General features: G+C 37.6%; 2 protein-coding genes and 1 pseudogene across 5 annotated transcripts; 2 read left to right on the top strand and 1 right to left on the bottom strand.

The window, feature by feature from the left end:
* Positions 1-3,306: 3,306 nt before the first annotated feature.
* On the top strand, positions 3,307-4,897 carry LOC122015118 (annotated as a pseudogene).
* LOC122015119 (transcription factor MYB117-like) lies at positions 4,220-17,394 on the top strand. 4 transcript variants are annotated; one of them, XM_042571814.1, is made up of 7 exons: positions 4,220-4,343; positions 4,920-5,086; positions 13,094-13,962; positions 14,138-14,210; positions 15,985-16,212; positions 16,280-16,621; positions 17,062-17,394. In XM_042571814.1, exons 3-7 carry the CDS (start codon positions 13,951-13,953, stop codon positions 17,226-17,228), a joined length of 822 nt encoding a protein of 273 aa, XP_042427748.1. In that variant the 5' UTR covers positions 4,220-4,343; positions 4,920-5,086; positions 13,094-13,950; the 3' UTR covers positions 17,229-17,394. The 4 variants fall into 4 exon arrangements, with proteins under 4 accessions (XP_042427748.1, XP_042427751.1, XP_042427750.1 ...); XM_042571817.1 differs by lacking the exon at positions 14,138-14,210 and having other exon boundaries at positions 17,062-17,391; XM_042571816.1 differs by lacking the exons at positions 4,220-4,343; positions 4,920-5,086; positions 13,094-13,962 and adding an exon at positions 14,295-15,903 and having other exon boundaries at positions 13,970-14,210; positions 17,062-17,392.
* Positions 9,190-10,391, bottom strand: LOC122013524 (zinc finger MYM-type protein 1-like). Its single transcript, XM_042569795.1, has 2 exons — positions 9,711-10,391; positions 9,190-9,567 (listed from the first exon to the last, which is right to left on the bottom strand). Exons 1-2 carry the CDS (start codon positions 10,389-10,391, stop codon positions 9,190-9,192), a joined length of 1,059 nt encoding a protein of 352 aa, XP_042425729.1.
* Positions 17,395-18,670: the final 1,276 nt, after the last annotated feature.

Raw genomic sequence — 18,670 nt, 5'->3', positions numbered from 1 at the left:
AAGCTAGCATCTCTTAGAGCTTGGTTAGTATTTTGATTTTCTTCTTTGGTAAAGTTCTTCCTTTGTGGCCGAACCTTGCTTGGAGGAGAAGAAGGTGGTTGGTGGTTTCTCATCTCGGTAGATCGTTGCCCACACAACGTCCGAGGTTAGAAGAGGAATACGGTAGAAGATCAAGAGGTTTTTTCTACAAGGTATAACTAGTAATTTCTATTTCCGCATCATGCTAGTTATTTATGGAAATAATACCAAATACAAGAGGCTTACGTTCTAGAATTTCGAATATGTTTTTCGAAGTTGTGTTCTTTTGTTTCTTTCTTTTCCTTGTGATTTGATTGTTCTCTTTGGTTAACCTAAAGTTATTTTAGGAAATTAAATATTAGCTTTCTATTAAAGGTTTTGTCTAGTCGGTGGTGGTTGCTCCCATATCCAAGAAGGTCATGTGCCTCGCCACGTCAGTACTGGGAACCTTTTATGAAAATTAATATTTAATGGAATTAATAACTTAAGGAGACTTGGGTCGAACGTGTTAAGTTCCGCAGGAGATCCAAGTCAAAACCTAAAAGAACATATAGATTAAGTTTTGGATCAAACGTGTTAAGTTCCGCAGGCGATCCAAAATTTAATTTAAAAGAACACATGGTAGCTAGGAAAAGGTTCAGACCTTTGTACAAAATTTTTGTACAGTGGAACCTATAGGTTTTCCGAGTAGCAACCAACAGTACTTACATTCTGCAAATGGAAAGTGTAGTCTGTTACACATATCCGAATTATTCTCTGTATTCGATTCCCTCTTCCGGGGGTACCGGAAGATGTCTTTACTGGATTACCCATCGATAGGTCTGCGGGACCTGGGTGTTGGAGTACGAGTCGTTGAAGGCTCCGAACAAAGTAAACCGCTTGCGTTTTTTGGTGTTGGCTTTTTGTTTTAATTTTTCGCTATGTACTTTACTATGTTTTTAAAACCAAAAAGAAAAGTTTTGAAAACCACATGATTCACCCCCCTCCCCTTCTCACGTGTGATCGATCCAACACAGTCGATCGGGAAGTCGGGCCAGACGAGAAGACGAACAAAGAAGTAATGCTCCCTCCAATGCTTATTGGAGGAAGTCATCTTATCAAAATAATCAGCACCCACTCGGGCTTGAAACAGAAAAGTGCCCAGCTTAGGCAGCTTAGGATAGTAAAAATATGGAGGATGCGGGGTACCAGAGGATGTCGTATAGGTGGAACAGTATTACTAACCCGCACAGTAGCCAAAAGGAGTTGGGTACTAATTGATGCAAAGAAATATGAAAATATTTACAAACTGCAAAGAAAAGGGGGTGAATGGGAAATCAGAGGCTGGCGTAGAATTGGTCCTTAAAAAAAGTGAGAAAGCCATCATGCGGTAGATGAGGACGATCATAAGCAGAAGGGATGATGATTTGATAATCAGTGGGGAAACGATAAGTGAGCTTCATTTGGTCGACTTCGTCGCTGTTGAATTTAGACATTGTGGAGGTATACTGGAGCCCAGGGGTTGGCAAGGGAGGACAAGGAGCTCAACCATAAAGAACAAAGGGGGAGGAAAATCAAGGGTGTGAAGAAAGAAAGGGAGAGAAGCTTACTGCAAAGGAAATCGTCGACGGAGAGGAAGAGGAGACGACGGTGAGCGCGAGGAAGACGATGAAGGGAAGAGAAAAAATCGAGGGCTTAAAAACCTGAAGAGCGGCCGCGCTGAGCCGTTCGATCAAGGGCTTTAGAAAAGGAGAGTTCATCGCAACTGTTGATTTCAAAAAGGTAGCAATCACATCAAACCCAAATAGCCATCTGCCACATCACGCTTGTGGCGGCATGCAGGGACGTCACTTGACATTCTTCTACAGGTAGCATGGAGGATAAAGTAGAGAGCATGATTACGGGGCATGGTTGAGCGTGTCCAACATTAATGGAAGGAGATTTGAGCGATTTTCGAGAAATTATGGTCACATCAACGACGATTAAAACCACTGTCGCCGGGAGCAGAGCTTAGCGAGGAACTAAAAACTTGATTAAGTGTCGCACACGACAGAGCCAAACGTCACCTATAAAACTAAAAGTTTTCAGTTTTCAGTTTTCACCCTCAGCAATTGAACGACAACTAAAAAACCAAGTGTCTTCACCCTCAGCAGCTAAACGAAGGCTATAAAACCGGAAGCATTTGCCCTTAGTAGCCGAATGACGGCTATAAAATTGAAATTTTTTGCCCTCAATAGTCGAATAACGACTATAAAATTGAGTGTTTCCGCTACCAACAGTCAAATGACAGCTATAAAACCAAGTGTCTTCGCCCTCATCAACCGAACGGTGGCTATAAAATCGAAAGTCTTCGTCCTCAACCGTTGAACGACGGCTATAAAATCGAAAGTCTTCACCCTCAGCAGCCGAACGACGACTATAGAATCGAGTGTCTCCATCATCAACAGTCGAACGACGACTATAAAACAGAGTATCTTTGCCATCAACAACCAAACGACAACTTTAAAATCGAGTATCTTCGCCAGTAACAATCGAACAACAACTAAAAAATTGTAGGGAACCTTATTAAAATATATGGATAGCCCTGAGTAGTAGAATGTCTGATCGAGGGAAGAGACTCATGAACATACTAATTATTCAATCAATCGAATTTACAACCTCCCTAATTAATTAAATAGTATCAGACATGCTATAATAGTCGTGCATGTGCTTAAAAAAAAATATCAGTTTTGTTACCATTATATATTCTTTTGATAAAACCAATAATAGTTATGTCACTGAATTTATTTTTTATATAGAATAATTATCCTTGATATTCTAATATATTTTTCCCTTGAGAGGGTAAATACAAAATAAAATTAGAGAATAATCACTTTGAAAATAAAATAAGGTCGAGCATAATTTTAATATAAAAATAAAAGCGTGATTCAAACGGTTTACTTGGACTATGATTAAAATAAAAAATAAAAATGCAAATCAAATAAACTTGTGCCGATTCATTGAGTTGACTGTCGTCGTGTCTCTTGGAGTAGGGAAAGGGTTGAAGCTTCTAACCCTAGAAAAGGCAGCTCCGTCAGAGACTTCCACATCCCAAGCCCATCAGTCGACGACGAATTCGAAGCCTCAAAGAGTGGATCGGCGACGACGATGGAGCCGCGGAACCTGAGCGGGTTCCTGATCGGGTGCGTGGGGGCGGCGGTGACGCTGTCCGCCTACTCCCAGACGGCGCTGTCCTCCACCCAGTGCGTCGCCCTCGGCCTCCTCATCCTAGTCTTCGGCCTCGTCGTCAAAGAAGGCTTTCTCTCCCTCTGATTCCTCTCTATCTCTCTGTCTCTCGCTCGATTCTCCTTGTTACTGCTTAATAATTACTTGTATCATTAAGCTCCATGTTGCTGCTCCTTTTCTTGGAGTTCGAAAATTGGTGACGAACTGAAAAGTTTGCCTGGTTGTATATTGGTCGATGGTTCTGTTAGTTGTGTTGGGCCTGGATGAATTTGGGCTATAAAGTTTTTTGTGGGAATGAAATAATAGGGCAAGGCGAGAGGTGGCTCTCTTCATCGTGCCGTCGCCGCTCGCCATGTTCCTCCGCCTCCACCTCTCCCTTTCTCAGCCATCTCCGTTGCCGATTCTTACGCATATTTCTGCCCCCAATCTCATCGCTCCCACCCTTAGCCGTCCTTGACCGTCAATCTCATCCTCCTCCTCACCGGCTCCTCGCCTCCTCGGGTTCCACCCTTGATGCCGAAACCTTCGTTTCAGAGAGAAGCTCCGCCGTCGATGCCTTCCTCTCCCTACGCCTCACCCACGTCGATGCCTCCCTCGTCTTCTCCATGTACCCCTCCCTCCTCACCTCTGACCCTAGCGCAGATCTTGTCTCCGTCTTCGGCTTCCTCCTCGGCCCCGCGGAAATTCCCTTCCCCGATCTCCGCAAGACCAACGGCCGCTGCCCACTCCTCGTCGCCAGCGTTGCGACCAGCTCCTCACCGCTCTCAACTTCCTCCGCCTCCTCGGCTTCGTCGGCCGCCACCGCATCACTTGTCGCACCACCGTCCTCGTCTCCAGCTTCAAGGACACTCATCCCCGAGATTGAATGCTTCTGTTCCCTTGGAATCTCCCATCGGGGGACCAGCAGCGTTGTTCTCCGCTCACCCGGTTTGTTCACCTTTAGTATAAAGAACAATTTCAAACCCAAGGTTGAGTTTTTACTCCACGAAATGGGCAGATATTTCTCTGAGCTCAAGGAGTTACCGCAGTGCTTCTCCTTTAATCTGGAACGAAAGATCAAGCCCCGACATCCTTCATTGAAGGAGAACTGGGTATGGATGCTGCTCTGTGAGATCCTCAAGGTCAGTGATGGGAGAGTTCATGACTCGGTTAATGGAGATGCGATTTTCTGTTGACGGCCAATTGTAACCTATCATCACCCTAGTAACGCCTGAATTGATTGGCCTTAAAGTAAAACTGCAATTCATCAAAGAAAAGCTCAAATCGTTTTGTCTTTTGTATGTTGGGCTATAAGATTTTAAGTATGCAGAGTTGCCTAACTTGAATTTTCTAGTAGTCAAATAAAAAGAGAAAACTCTCTCGAACTTTCTATTGGAAATATTGTTTCATTTATCTTGCAGTTATGGTGGTTTAAAGAGAATGGATTGAAACTGGTTAAAATTGTAGTAGATAGATCTAAGTAATTGAAACCCAATATGTAGAAAGCTACCTAACATATCATGCAAGCTTCTTATCTTGCATAACTCAAATACTGATCTTGAGAGATTTGAGTGCTTGTGCAGTAGAATTGTTTTGAAATATGTTGTCTTTATTGACATTCTCTTATGTCTTTCTTTTATATCTATCTGAAATTACGATTGCAAATTCTATGGTGAGAACTGAATAGCTAACATTACTACTACCCTTGTCAAAACTAGGTAGTTTTCATGCAGATAACAAAAAAAAACACTCATATTAAGGGGCTATTCACGGGATCCTATCCGACTGCCAGTGGATGCAATGGACTCTCTAAAACATCTTTCAGTATTTTCACTTTCACTAAGAATTCTTGCTTCTACCTGTAGACGAAAGGTTATGTTGTTTGGTAAGTTGGTTCTCTCTTATCTTTTTCACTTGCAAATAAAATTTGTCCATCCATTTTTCAAGTAAATGTTTACATTATTTTTGCATCACTAGTTTGTAACATTTAGAATATCTATGATGTTGTTAACTCAAACAACATTTAGGACACGTAAGGATTCCTTTTAAGCCTTGCTTGTGTTGGATTGATTTAAGCAGCTCATCTCACTCATTTAGCACATTTCTAACTTAAATTTGCACATGTAAAAGATTCCAGCCATGAAAGGTTAATCATCTAAGATTTCATAGGACGTGCTTCTCAGTTAGTTATTCTATAATTCCTTTGTACCCGGAATCTTAATTAGAAAGTAATTTTGTGGTCAACTGGCTGGGTAGTTGCCCTTTCAGTAAAGTCTTGACATCTATTTCAGGTGCAGGGTTCCTATTCAGATGGAAATAACTCTTTCACTTGGCTGGAAACTACTTGATCATATGCCTTATTGAAGTTTAGCACAAAGAAACCAACTCAAGAAACTAGTTGGTTAGAAAAATCAAACTTCATATCAAATTAGATTCATTACTCGAAGCAGATTCCAGAAAACAGCAAAATTAAGGGTAATTTAAGACCTACATATAACTGATCCACGCTGTATGATTACTTGGTATTTATAAGTCTAACTGCTCAAACCTTGCTTGGCTGGTGTATTTTTGCACTACAGTGGAACTCTGATCCTTACAGAAACTATTTAGAAGTGAAAGGCCAGGGGTAGAGAATGGCTAGAAAAATACATTTCGAAGGGCCAAATTACAATCAAAATAAAAATTCCCATTCCATGCTTTTCAAAATGAGGGGGGTCATTGTATCTGTGTCTTTTAAGTTTTGTCAAAGATCTATTATGCACAGGTCTTGAAATTGATTCTGCCTTACCTTTGTAAAAAGGAAAATAAATAATCAAGACACACCAAGTTAGGAATTTTAGTATGGATTTTGGTGCGTATAGCTTTTTGCTAAATCGACAGATCGGAGATGGAGTTGTTGTATTAGTTTTATTTGTTTTTGGATTTTTGTTGCTTGTAGAAATGAGTTGGTCTGGCAGTTATTTTTCTTGAAGAATACTGCACTTTTGAGTTACAGGTTACTTTTTCCTTCCTTTACAGTGAAATCAGTATTGGGTTTAGTTCTGGATGTTCCAGTTAATAATGTAAAAGATACATATTTCTATCCTGGGGAGTAAAATGTTGAACTTTGAGTTGTTCATTTTTAACTGCACTAAACTAAGATCGATACATGCAACTAAACTAAGATCGATATATGCACAGACTTGCAGGTAGCTTACGAGTAAAATATTTACTCCTTTTCTTACAACTATACATAATTCCTTATAACGAATAGCTTATAAGGAATTATATATTTGTAAGAATGAGGAAAACTTAAGAAAATATACAATAGTAAAGAATGAAACTTTTGAATAATTATATTAAAAATTAGATACAAAAGAAGGAAAAAGAGACATTTATAGAATAGCTAAAGTGGGAGAAAGGAATACAAGAAATCTTATTCAAATAAAATGTATTAAAGATGAATGCAATAGAGTACTAATAAACGACAAAAAAATTGAAGAGCGGTGAATAAGGTATTTTTATCAACTTATTAATCAAGGTTCATGTGACCAACTTAACTTAGGCAATTTAAGTTAGTCAAATCAGTATAGAAAATTAAATTTTTATTATAGTATTCAAACTTCAGAAGTAGAACAAGTTTGAAATGAGATGCACGGAAAAATCATTGGACCAGATGATATTTCGATAAAGGTATGAAAGTATCTAGAAAAATAAGGTATTAAACGACTTACAAAATTATTTAACATGATTTTGAAAATGGAAAAAATGTCTGATCAATAGAGAGTAAGTACTCTAGTTCCCTTATATAAGAATAACAGAGATGTATAAAATTGTGCAAACTATAGGGGTATTAAACTAATGAGTTATACTATGAAATTTTGAAAAAAAATTAATAGAAAAAAAAGATTAAAGAAGGAGACCACGGTGACCGAAAATCAATTTGGGTTCATGTTGGAAGGTCGACGTAGGGGTGCATTTGGTTCAAGTTATCATGTATAACCTTGGTTATATGATTACCAAGTAATTACATAACCAAAGTTATGGAGAATAAAACATAATCAAATGTTGTTTGGTTCAACCTAGGTAATCCAACAAAAACTTATTTGTTTGAAGATTTTTATGAATAACCTAATTTAATATTTTATTGTATTACCCTTAGTAAAAACCAACAATTATTATTATTATTATTATTATTAAACTCTACGTTTTTCTTTTTTATGTTTTTTTTACTTTTTCTTTTTCACATTTTCCTTTATTTTTTATGTGTTTTCTTACTTTTTTTTCCCCTTTTTTTTTTATGGTTTTTAAATTTTTTTATTGTTTTACTTTTTTTATTTTTTTACTTTTTTTTTATTTTTTTACTTTTTATATTTTTTTTACATTTTTATTTTTAAATTTTATTACATTTTTTATTTTTTTAATGTTTTCTATTTTGTATTTTTTTTATTATTTTTTTAACGTTTTTTCTATTTTTATTTTTTTTAAAAAAAATTACACTTTTTATTAATTTTTCCCCTTTTTTCTATTTCTAAATTTTTTTAATGTTTTTCTCTTATCAAAGGGTATTTTTGGTAAAAAAAAATTTGTTAACCCCGGAATCAAGAAAAACCTCAATTTTTCGAGGTTTTCTGATTCCTGATTGCATGCCCCTTTTGTTGACGTGTCGGACATGGAACACTACTTAGGAATCATCGATTACCTAAACCTAATAGGATTTTCATTGATAACCTTGGATAGATAACCAAAGTTATCAAGGATAATCCCCAACCAAACACACCATAGAAGTTATACATCTTCTTAGATAGCTAATTGAAAAATATCAGTAGAAAAAACAAGATTTACACATAGTATATAGTCGTAGAGAAATATATGGAGAATTCTAGAAAAGAGAGGTGTTAACGTAACATATACTAAACTAATTAAGTATATGTATGAGGATGTAACGACCAGAGTAAAAACTTCAGGCGGAGTAACTAAAGCATTTTTAGTAAAGATAGGGTTATATCAATGATTAACTCTAAGTCCTTATCCTTTTACACTAATTATGGACGAACTCATTATACACATTCAAGAACCGTGGTGCTTGTTGTTTGTAGATAATATTATTTTGGTAGATGAAATGAAGTAAATACTAAATTAGAATCTTAGCGGGAAACACTAGAAGGGAAATGTTTTAGGCTTAGTAAAATAAAGACAGAATTATGAAATTTAAGTTTCGCAATATTAGACATAATGAGACAATTGTTAAAATAGGAGATGACGGGTTGCCTAGAGTTGAGAGATTTAAATATTTAGGATCATATTTTGCAAAATGATGGAGGGATCGAGAGAGATGTCTTACATAGAATATAAGCATGACGATTGAAATTAATGGGAGCATCGGATGTTTTTTGTGATTGTAAAGTACCTCTAAAATTTTATGAAAAATTCTACAAAATCGCAGTTAGACCAGTTATGTTATATGAAGCTGAATATTGAACTATGACTCAAGCACATGAGCAAAAGATGAGAGTTGCAAAGATGCGGATGTTAAGGTGGATATGTGGACATACGAGGATAAATAAAATAAGAAATAAGAGCATTAGAAAAAAAGTCGAAGTTGCATCTATTGAGGAAATACTCGGAGAGACATGTTTAAGATGGTATATACACAGTGGCGGATCTAGGAATTCAATCATGGAGGGGTGGCCGCGTTCTGAGCGCGGCGATTTTTTTTTGAACAGTTAATAACTTCTATGTAATTAAAAAATATTTTTTAAATAACTTGCATACTAGAGAAAAAGGTACAATATTATGAAAAGAAACTCGTACAATAATATTAAAATATTAAAGCAGTCTACTAACAAATACGTGACAATTGCATTCTTCGAGATTCTATGTTCTGAAAACGTTGTAAAATTAGCTCATTGTCGACAGTATTAAAAACATCTTTCTCGATATAGACTACCAAACTATCATTCATCCATTCATCTCCAATCCTATTTCGTAAATCTGTTTTGACAATATTCATTGCCGAAAACACTCTTTCACGGTTGCAGTAGCAACTGGAAGAAGTAAGGCTAGCTCAATCATCCGATAAACCAAAGGAAATACACGGTTCTTCATTGTTTCAATCATTTTCTTTGCAAGAGCTCCTAAATCTGAAATGCCTTCAAATCGTTCATCTGATATGACGTCATCAATATATGTTTCAAGCTCTTGTTCAACCAACATACGCTCATTCCAAGAAAAATCATCCTCATAAAAATGAGCTAGACGCACTAACTTCTGTACATCAAATCTAGAGAACGAGTTCCTAGGATCAAGGCATGACATATAAATCAACAAATCTGTAGTTGTTTCAGAGAAACGACTATCCATCTCCTGTAGAATAATATCGATAACCTACAATTTAAAAATCAAACAACAAAAGTAAAAATTAATAAATGTGTTACTGTTTAAAAGAATTTAATTGACAGTAAATAAAAAAAGAATTAAGAAGTTACCTCACAAAAGATTTCAACATGGAAGTAGTGATAAAAATTAACATTTTTTCCATCTCTCTTCAAACGACTACGGCTGTTGATGTTATCTGTCATATTAATTATTTCAATGGAATGAGTGTTACAAAACTTCTTCACATCCTCAAGTAAAATATCCCATCCAGAATCTCTCAACTTTTGCAATTTGGATTTCACATTATTGATCAAACGCATCGCATTCACAATATTTTGATCTTTCTCTTGTAGAACGGTTGACAAATGATTTGTGATTGCCAATATACGTTTCATCAATAGTAGAATAAACACAAATTCATACCTCTCCATTCTTTCAACCAAAGTTCTACTTAAACCCTTAGAAGAACGATCACCATCATCAATCAAATTTTGAAGAACCTCTATAACAGATGGCCACATTTGTTCAATACGACATAAAGTTGAATGATGAGACCCCCATCGTGTATCTCCAGGTCTAGCTAGACTAGTTTCTTGGTTTAGTCCTCTACCAGAACTAATCTCTCCTCTTTCAAGAAGTTTAACTTTTCTGTCATGTTCAAGTTGTCGAAGTTTGTCGGCCCTTTTGCAAGATGATGCAGATGTGTTTACAATCGAACCAACAATCCACATGAAATCACAAACATATTGATTTGCTTGAGCAACAGCTACAACCACTAGCTGGAGTTGATGAGCAAAACAATGAACATACAATGCATACGGATTTTCTTTCATTATCAGTGACTTTAAGCCATTAAATTACCCAGACATATTTGAAGCACCATCATATCCTTGACCCCTCAATCTCGCCACTGACAAACCATATTTAGCAAATAAAGAGTCGATTGCCTCCTTCAAACAAGCAGCTGTAGTTGTTGCAACATGAACTACAGCCATAAATCGTTCAATCACCTCTCCATGTTTGTTCACATATCTAATAACAACTGCCATTTGCTCTTTCACTGAACAGTCACGAGCCTCATTAAGTAGTAAAGTGAACCACCTATCTCCAAGATCAGCTAGAATATCATTTGTGGTCTCAACTGCACAAGCATTCACCAATTGCTTTTGAATTTTTGGGGCAATCATTTGATTATTTCCAGGTGCATTCATTCCAACAACTGCCAAAGTGAACCACCTATCTCCAAGATCAGCTAGAATATCATTTGTGGTCTCAACTGCACAAGCATTCACCAATTGCTTTTGAATTTTTGGGGCAATCATTTGATTATTTCCAGGTGCATTCATTCCAACAACTGCCGCAACTTCTGGACACTCTGAGTTATACCATTTGAGCAATTCTAAAAAATTGCCTCTATTGGATGATGTCGAAGACTCATCATGTCCCCGAAAAGGCAATCCTTATAACAACAAAAATCGAATTACTTTTAAAATGGAAGTCAAGCGTTTGCGATAAGCAACTTCAAGCTCATGTTTCCCCGATGAAAATGAATACTCCACACTTTGTCTTTGATTCTTGAAACCCTCAAACTGTATTCTTGCCTTATTGTGCGCACTACCAACTCCACCTACATGCTCATTGAATTTTTCAATTGTTTTTTTCCAATTAATAAAACCAGATCTCGTAAACACATCATCTCCTTCAAACCCTATATTACTAGGTCTAAAAAGATAACACCAGAAACAAAAGGCTGCATCCTTTGAAACACTATACTCCAACCAATCACGGTCTTTAAACCAAACCTCTCTGAAACATCTATTGTCTTTACCCATTTTTTTTCTTGGAAAATTATGGCCTCGAGGTTGACAAGGGCCCATAGCAACATATTCTTTTCGAATACGATCTCTAGCACCAACATCATACTCTTCAATCAATTTTCGTAAACCAGGATCAGCAACAATTTCTACTTCACTACTCAGATTTTCAATATTTTCAAATAAAATTTGCGGAGGAGGTGGTGGTGGTTGTGGTGCAGGAGTAGACTCTTCATTCGGAACACTAGACGATTCAATTGAACTCCTAGGCCTCTTTGCAAAATATTTCAACATTTTCTACAAATTATAATGTATGGGAAAAAATTATCAACATAAAGTAATGTGAACAATTTAACAATAACACAATTAAATTATTTAACATCATTCATCGACACAATTCTTTAAAAAAAATAAAATTAATTTAGCATAAATTATCAATATTCACAAATTACAATTAACTAACAGCTAATAAAAAAAACTAATTACATATTCAGAGTTTATAAAAAACTAAATTACAAATTATCCAATCATTAAATATACAAAATCTAAATTTTTAATTATCCAACAATCAAATATAAAAAACAACTAAACTTTTAAACAATTAAAATTTTAAATTATTACTTGTATCATACATTGCAATCAAAAAATAATCAAACAATTATTAAAGAAATAAAATAAAATAAAATCTACTTATTTGAAGGATGAAGGTTGAAGGCCGAAGGCCGAATCTTTGCCGCTTTGATCGGTAATCGGAAGAGAGGGAAAAATAACCTTTGGGCGCAGGACTTTACCGCTTTGCTGCTTTGGTCGGCACTTGGAGAGACAGAAGAAACAAAGGGCAAGATGTCAAGATCACAAGGTAAAGCCGTAAAAGTTTTGTGAGCGGCGGCGGAAACAAAACAAAAATCGAGCAGAGATAAATAAAAGTATAAAAAATAAATATGGAATGAAAACGTGTCAAACAAAAAAAATTTAGGAAATCTTTGAAAGTGTGTTCACACATATAAACCTTTGAAAGTGTGTTCACACATATAAAAAACCTAAACCTTTGAACGCGTTTTTGAACGCGTTCACACATATTGAACGCATATAAAAAGCAACGCGTTCACACATATAAAAAAGGTAAACCTTTGAACACGCGACAATGTGAACACGTGGCTGTATAGAAGGATACGTGGTTTACAATTAACAAAATGCACTGTTCGTCTCTTCGGTGAGCCTGCGACTGCGATTTCTTCTCGTCACTGTGAAGAGTTTTTTACCGCCGACGCCCAATTTTTTTTTTCCTGCTCCGCCGACAAGGGGGGGCGACCGCCGACGCCGCCCCACCCCCCGGTACATCCGCCTCTGTACATACATGTACTTTGATGACCAATAAATACTCAGTTAAGCAATGTAAAACTATGACAAACATGTACATCAAACGGGAAAGAAGAAGACCAAAAAAAAGACTTGGTTGATAACAATAAAATAAGATAAAATTTATTTAAATATAGATGATGATATAGTAGGGAATAATGCCTACATAAAAGTATTATATAGCCGACCCTACCTAGTGGAATAAAGTTTAGTTGTTATTATTGTTTCTCTATTGGTAAACTACTTAAGCTACCATTTAATTTCGAGATATTACCAAATTTATCCTATCCTATTTGATAGTCTACCTGATTTGTAATGGTTGATCACTTCAGAGCTACTCCTTGACAAATTTCATACAACAGGGATGCATAGACCTTGGATATTATGTTGGAAGGAAGGGCATTTACCAAAACAAACGGATCAATGGCAAAGTGTGTTGATAAACTACCAATTGGGATGTTGAAATGTGTAATATATAATTCCTTTACTGTGGAAAATACTCAAATACATATCAGAAGACCTACTCAGTGCTTGCACGGAAAACTAGCCTCTGTAAATATTGATGGCATCATTTGAAGAATTTAGAGTATTTAAGTTGTGATGCGTCCCATAGTACACTATCAACGTCTTCTGGATATAGCAATGGTCCATGCAGAGATATTAAAAGTGTTAGCAGTCTGGAGGGAAGCTTGAATGAGAAATTCTTGTGAAGCGCAGCCACTATAATTTAAAGAGTGGTACTCAAAACAATCTTTGTTGAACTTGGGAATGAGTTGCAGAAGTGGACACAAATAGTTATGTGACAATTGAATTTCGTAAAGCTTGCATTTTGTCTGATAACTTGATTCTTGGCATCTGTTTCAGGTCCCCACCTTGTGTGGAGGATTGCTGCATGTTCTTTTCAAAGAAGTCTGAAATTTTGGTTTACTTTCCTGTTGCCGGTGCGTGCCTGATGGTGACTCAAGAACAGCAATATAACACCACACCTCTCACCTACCCAAATCAGTTCATTCACTCTTTATTCATGTTTAGGTTATTTTTACTCCAGGAAGACATGAATCATGGTCTGGAGATGAGTGCCGTATGATATGTAGTAAAGATCTGCTGAAAGCTTTGGCTGGTGGTCTCCCAGATCTGACACACTTCACCACTGCCACTACTGCTGCCATTGCCACTGTCACTTCCGTGCTACCTCCTCTACACGGAAAGGCAAACGCAGATGGGTGGTGAGGTAAAGATCATTGGCTTTTTAGGAATTTCTTTACTGTTAAATATCTGGTGATGAAGATTGATTTGATGCGTGCTCAGTTCTTCCTCTTATCACTTGCAACCAACCTATTCACTCAAGGTGAACTGTGAGATCTTGACAATTCTTTTGAAATGTTATTGCACGAAAACTGTTGCAGTCCTATCCTGTGATCATCACTAAACATGACAGAGTATTATATTGGTGGTTGCAGTTGTCTGAGACACAGGCAGGTAGTCATTGTTTTCTTACCCTTCCATTCATGGTGATGGTCTTAAATTATTTCCTATGTTTGCATTATGTTTGTGAAGGAGCAGATCGATATGTTAAAGTGCATGTTCCTCTCTCTCTCAAGCTATGTTTGCAGTTAGCTTGCAGCAGTGAATGCTAGTAATAGTTCATGCTAAAGGGTATCAGTGTCCGTGTATTTTGGAGGATCATTGCTTGCATCATTTCTACTTCAATAACGTTACAACTACTCCCTTCTTGTGGCAAGCTTTCACTGTCCCTGAAAGCTATAGCTGTGTATGCATTTGAGAAGAAAAGGAAACCTTTTCTTCGTACTCATCTTTTCAGCAGTTAGCCCTAGTTGAGTATATGGATTGGGATTGATTGAGACCGTTCAATTAAAACCATTAGCCGTTTTAAGTTTTGGAGCACCTAACTGTGAACCTGTGAACCGGTAAGTTCGATCCTACCAATGAGAATAGTGCCTGAACCCCATTCATTGGTCATCATGTGTATGCCAACTACTAATTATTTTTTTAAAAAAAAAATCATATGAATTGTTAATTGGTATGCCCACGACAACCAATGAGTGGGTTCGACACTACCCTTACTAAAAAATCGAACTTACCCGTAAGGGTAGGATCGAACTTACCCTGTGAACCTTCCATAAACAAAAACATGAAACCTTTTGTATGCAGTGCTTTACTACATCATGGAATGGCGCCACTGACTAAATTCAAGGATTGACGCATGCATCAGATTTGGTGTAGGATTCAGGAACTGCGTAACTATTAGTTTGTGTCTCATTGTTTGGAAGAGTATATTCTTTCTGCCCTCTTAAATGCAACCACTTCTCACTGGCTCATTCAATTGCACCGAGCCAAGCAATGTTATGCTGCAAAACCTGCAAAGTGAAGGAAAGAAAGCAAATCAGTATTTTTTGTGGATCAAGAATTTGAGAAGTGCTCCAAGTCATGTGAGTGCAGGATGGTAATGCTTCTCGTAGAAACAAGTAGGCCCTTGTTTGTTTTCTTGTTGCAGTAGTATTCTGAGCACCATGTGGGATTCAGCAAGGAAGAGAACCCTCTATCATTGCAAATATCGATTTGGTTAGTTAAGGAGTCAATTGCTTGCATTAGGTTTATTCAAGTTCCACTTTGTTCTCTCTTGTCAACCTGGAACAGGCAAATGACACACTTGAAAGCAGCATTTGGTAATTAACAGCAAATTTCCTATTCTCCTTATAAATTTTAGCCTCCTTGCATGGGAATGCTGCATGAAGGAGGCCTAGTGGACCACGGATCGAGCGGCCATGATCAAATCCCGCCCGATCAGACAGCCCTGGGGAACCATCTGGCCGATTACTCTATTGCCCTAATTTCTTTTTCTTGCATCTACGAGTACAATGGCATTTATTTCTTTGCACCACTGGACAAAACTGACGAGGCTGAGACTTTTGAGTAATGTTCGCAGTCCAATTTTCCACGTCCATTATAAGGTTAGGCTGGTGGTCCTCAATAATGTTCTCAGCAGCAGCACATGATGAGCTATCATCCTTTTGTTAAGGGAGGGAGAAACAGCCTTTTACCGGGTTACTTTAAGGAGCAAGTGAGCAACAGCAGACAACATTTTAGTAACCGTGGAAATTCATATTTAAATTGTTCATGCCTCACACAAGTTATATGAAGACACGCACACGTGCGGAGTAAAGCCTGAAAGCTGTTAAAAGAACTAGCTTTTTTGTTCACATCTCCTTGAATTATTTTCTTTGTGCTGAAGGTGAAGCTATGGCCACTGCCTTTCACTCCATGGAGAGCTGCCTCAGCCTGCAGGAGAGAAGCTCTCAGGAGAGCAGTGAGGTGGGCAATGACAACGCAAGTGGTTCATCGAAGATAAGTTGCAGAGGACACTGGAGGCCGACCGAGGACTCAAAGCTCAAGGAACTGGTGGAGCTCTACGGCCCGCAGAATTGGAACCTCATTGCGGGGAAATTGGAGGGAAGATCTGGTATTGTTTAGTGGAACAAGTTTTATTGAACTTTTTGTCTTTCTTATGCTGTTCTCCGTCCGTGAAGGGAAGAGTTGCAGGTTGAGATGGTTCAACCAGTTGGATCCAAGGATCAACAGAAGGCCATTCAGTGAGGAAGAGGAGGAGAAGCTGCTAGCTGTTCACAGAATGCATGGCAACAAGTGGGCTATGATCGCGAGGTTCTTCCCTGGAAGAACAGACAATGCGGTGAAGAACCATTGGCATGTCATCATGGCCAGGAAGTACAGGGAGCAATCCATGGTCTCGCAGAGAAGAAGGCTCAGGTTGGAGGAAGATGCTCAAGCGTCGTCTCCTTGCTTCGCATCCACTGGCTTGGATCACATACGGGAGATTACTTCTCGAACCGCTCCATTTGATTTCTTCTCTGGTACAGATTTTTTGAGCTCAATCTGTCTATTTAGATAATGGAACGATCCTACTATGCAGACCCTTTCACAGCGATCACCTGAAGGGAGCAATTTTATACACGCACTAAATCATAAAGCTGACAAAACTCTACGTGACATCTATCAATTTTGAAAGATATTCTAAGTGCCACCAGATCTCGCTTGCTTGGTGGCACCTAGATGAACTCAAAGGATTCTAGTTTAAAATTCTTGTGAACTCAATCTTAGAATTTGTTTGTACACAAGGCACATCTATTTCATATGATTGACTGTGAGAAGGCCGCTGTACAGTAGATCTGGTCGTTTTGATCAACTGACCCTGACATAATGTCGGTAGACTAGAGATGATCAGCCTCTTTTGACACCCTATGAATGCTTTCTCTTTGATATATTTTAACCTCATGTTTCTACTTATTTGCAGTCGATCGTCCCAGAGTTAATGAGTTAAACCAGCTATATCAACAATCAAGCCATGCTTCAGTCAGTGAGACACCACCATATGCTGAGGAAGAAATCAACAACGTAAACGTTGATGATGCAGCAAGAAGCTTCATAGATTTCCTTGGAGTAGGAGGAGCTGCCAATTGAAGCAATTAGAATGAGAGGAAAGTAATTGTAGAACCTTTGAACGGCAAATTCCCATCAAACTCTCCTGATCAGTAGTAATTAATGGTAACAATTCCTAATCTTTTAGAAAGCTGGCTCCTTCGAACTGCACTGATAGAGAAATACATGTCAAACCAATTCGCCACAAGCTATTGCATAAACATTGACCATGCAAACAAATGAAATCACTGTTTTCTTCTATCCATATCCATTGCTCTATGCTTTCGCGAGCGGCATCTCCATTGAATATACAGCAACAAGGGCTGTGTGTTGTAAACAAATCTGAACCCTAACTAACAATTAGCTCAAAAAATAATTAATCAGTCAAATTCTGAGGTTAGCGAGCCATCTGTGTTTACTAGGAGGATGTGAGGCCTACGGTGAAGTCCTAGCCGAGGGCAGAGAAGGCTATAAAGGATGGAACTTGGAAGGGCACCAAGGCATCAGTACATCCTGAAAACGAGCAAAGGGTAGAGTTTAAAATTTTCAAGAATATTTTAATTATTTCGTTGTAATTGAACGTTTTTCCTCTTTAAAGTGCTTGAAACATAACCTAATGATTTCAAGATGTTTAAATAAAATTATTATGAATAACACAGATAAACAAAAAAAAAATAATGGACCGTTCTAGAATTATATTCAGTTATATAAATCGTAAATCTATTTTAATGATCGTAATGCTTATTTGGTTATTTTATATTTCTATAAATTAATTTTTAAATCCATCTAAATAAAGTTTATTTGTCAATTAATTATATTATATAAGGATTAATTTACATGGAGGTAAATTGTGATTTAAAAAAAAAACTATAAGGATTCCATGACGGGGCAGATCCTCTGATAAAAAATTAATCAAAGGATAAACTATTTATAATTACGGTTAGGTTGCGATTCCTCTTTGGGTTTATCATCCCCCGAAGTTATAGTCTGAGTTGGAATTGGTGGGTGGAGGCCGTCGGCGGTAGACAAGTGGTCAGGTAGTCTAGCACCGAGCGAGAGGAGGTGCCTTCAGCCATCTGTCCCGATCCAAATTATAATCTAGAGATAACGGTAAATTCTAGAAGGGATCACAGCTAATTATGACTGGATTGTGACTATGATCCGATTGTAATTATAAGTGATCTATCAGGAGATGTATTTTTTATGGACCAAGACATCTCGGCTCTTCCAGGACATGCATGCTAACTACCTGGCATTCGATGTCGCAGCGCGTACAGCGATCAGGGAAGATGATCCGATTAAAATGGCATAATCTTCTTTATCAAAGCAACACTATAAAAAGAGTGTTAGCAGGTAAGACACGGTCCGGGTGCTTAGGAGTTGACAATTTTCAGTTGATGCATATCCTCGAAAAAAAACTTTTGATGCATGGGACGAATATAATTAAAAATGAGCAGGGAAGAGAGGACTCCCCGGACAATGGT

Source organism: Zingiber officinale, chromosome 8B (assembly GCF_018446385.1).
Source record: "Zingiber officinale cultivar Zhangliang chromosome 8B, Zo_v1.1, whole genome shotgun sequence".
Classification (NCBI taxonomy): Eukaryota; Viridiplantae; Streptophyta; class Magnoliopsida; order Zingiberales; family Zingiberaceae; genus Zingiber; species Zingiber officinale.
This window is presented reverse-complemented; position numbering and strand designations above follow the sequence as displayed.

Bases quoted from the DNA above. Each gene is read 5' to 3' on its own strand.
- LOC122013524 (XM_042569795.1), bottom strand. From the start codon at position 10,391: ATGAAAGAAAATCCGTATGCATTGTATGTTCATTGTTTTGCTCATCAA. The intron at 9,568-9,710 runs GTTAATTTTTAT...TTTAAATTGTAG, and splicing joins TGAAGAGAGATGGAAAAAAT to GTTATCGATATTATTCTACA.
- LOC122015119 (XM_042571814.1), top strand. The intron at 14,211-15,984 runs GTAGTCATTGTT...TTTGTGCTGAAG, and splicing joins GTTGTCTGAGACACAGGCAG to GTGAAGCTATGGCCACTGCC. The intron at 16,622-17,061 runs GTACAGATTTTT...ACTTATTTGCAG, and splicing joins TCCATTTGATTTCTTCTCTG to TCGATCGTCCCAGAGTTAAT.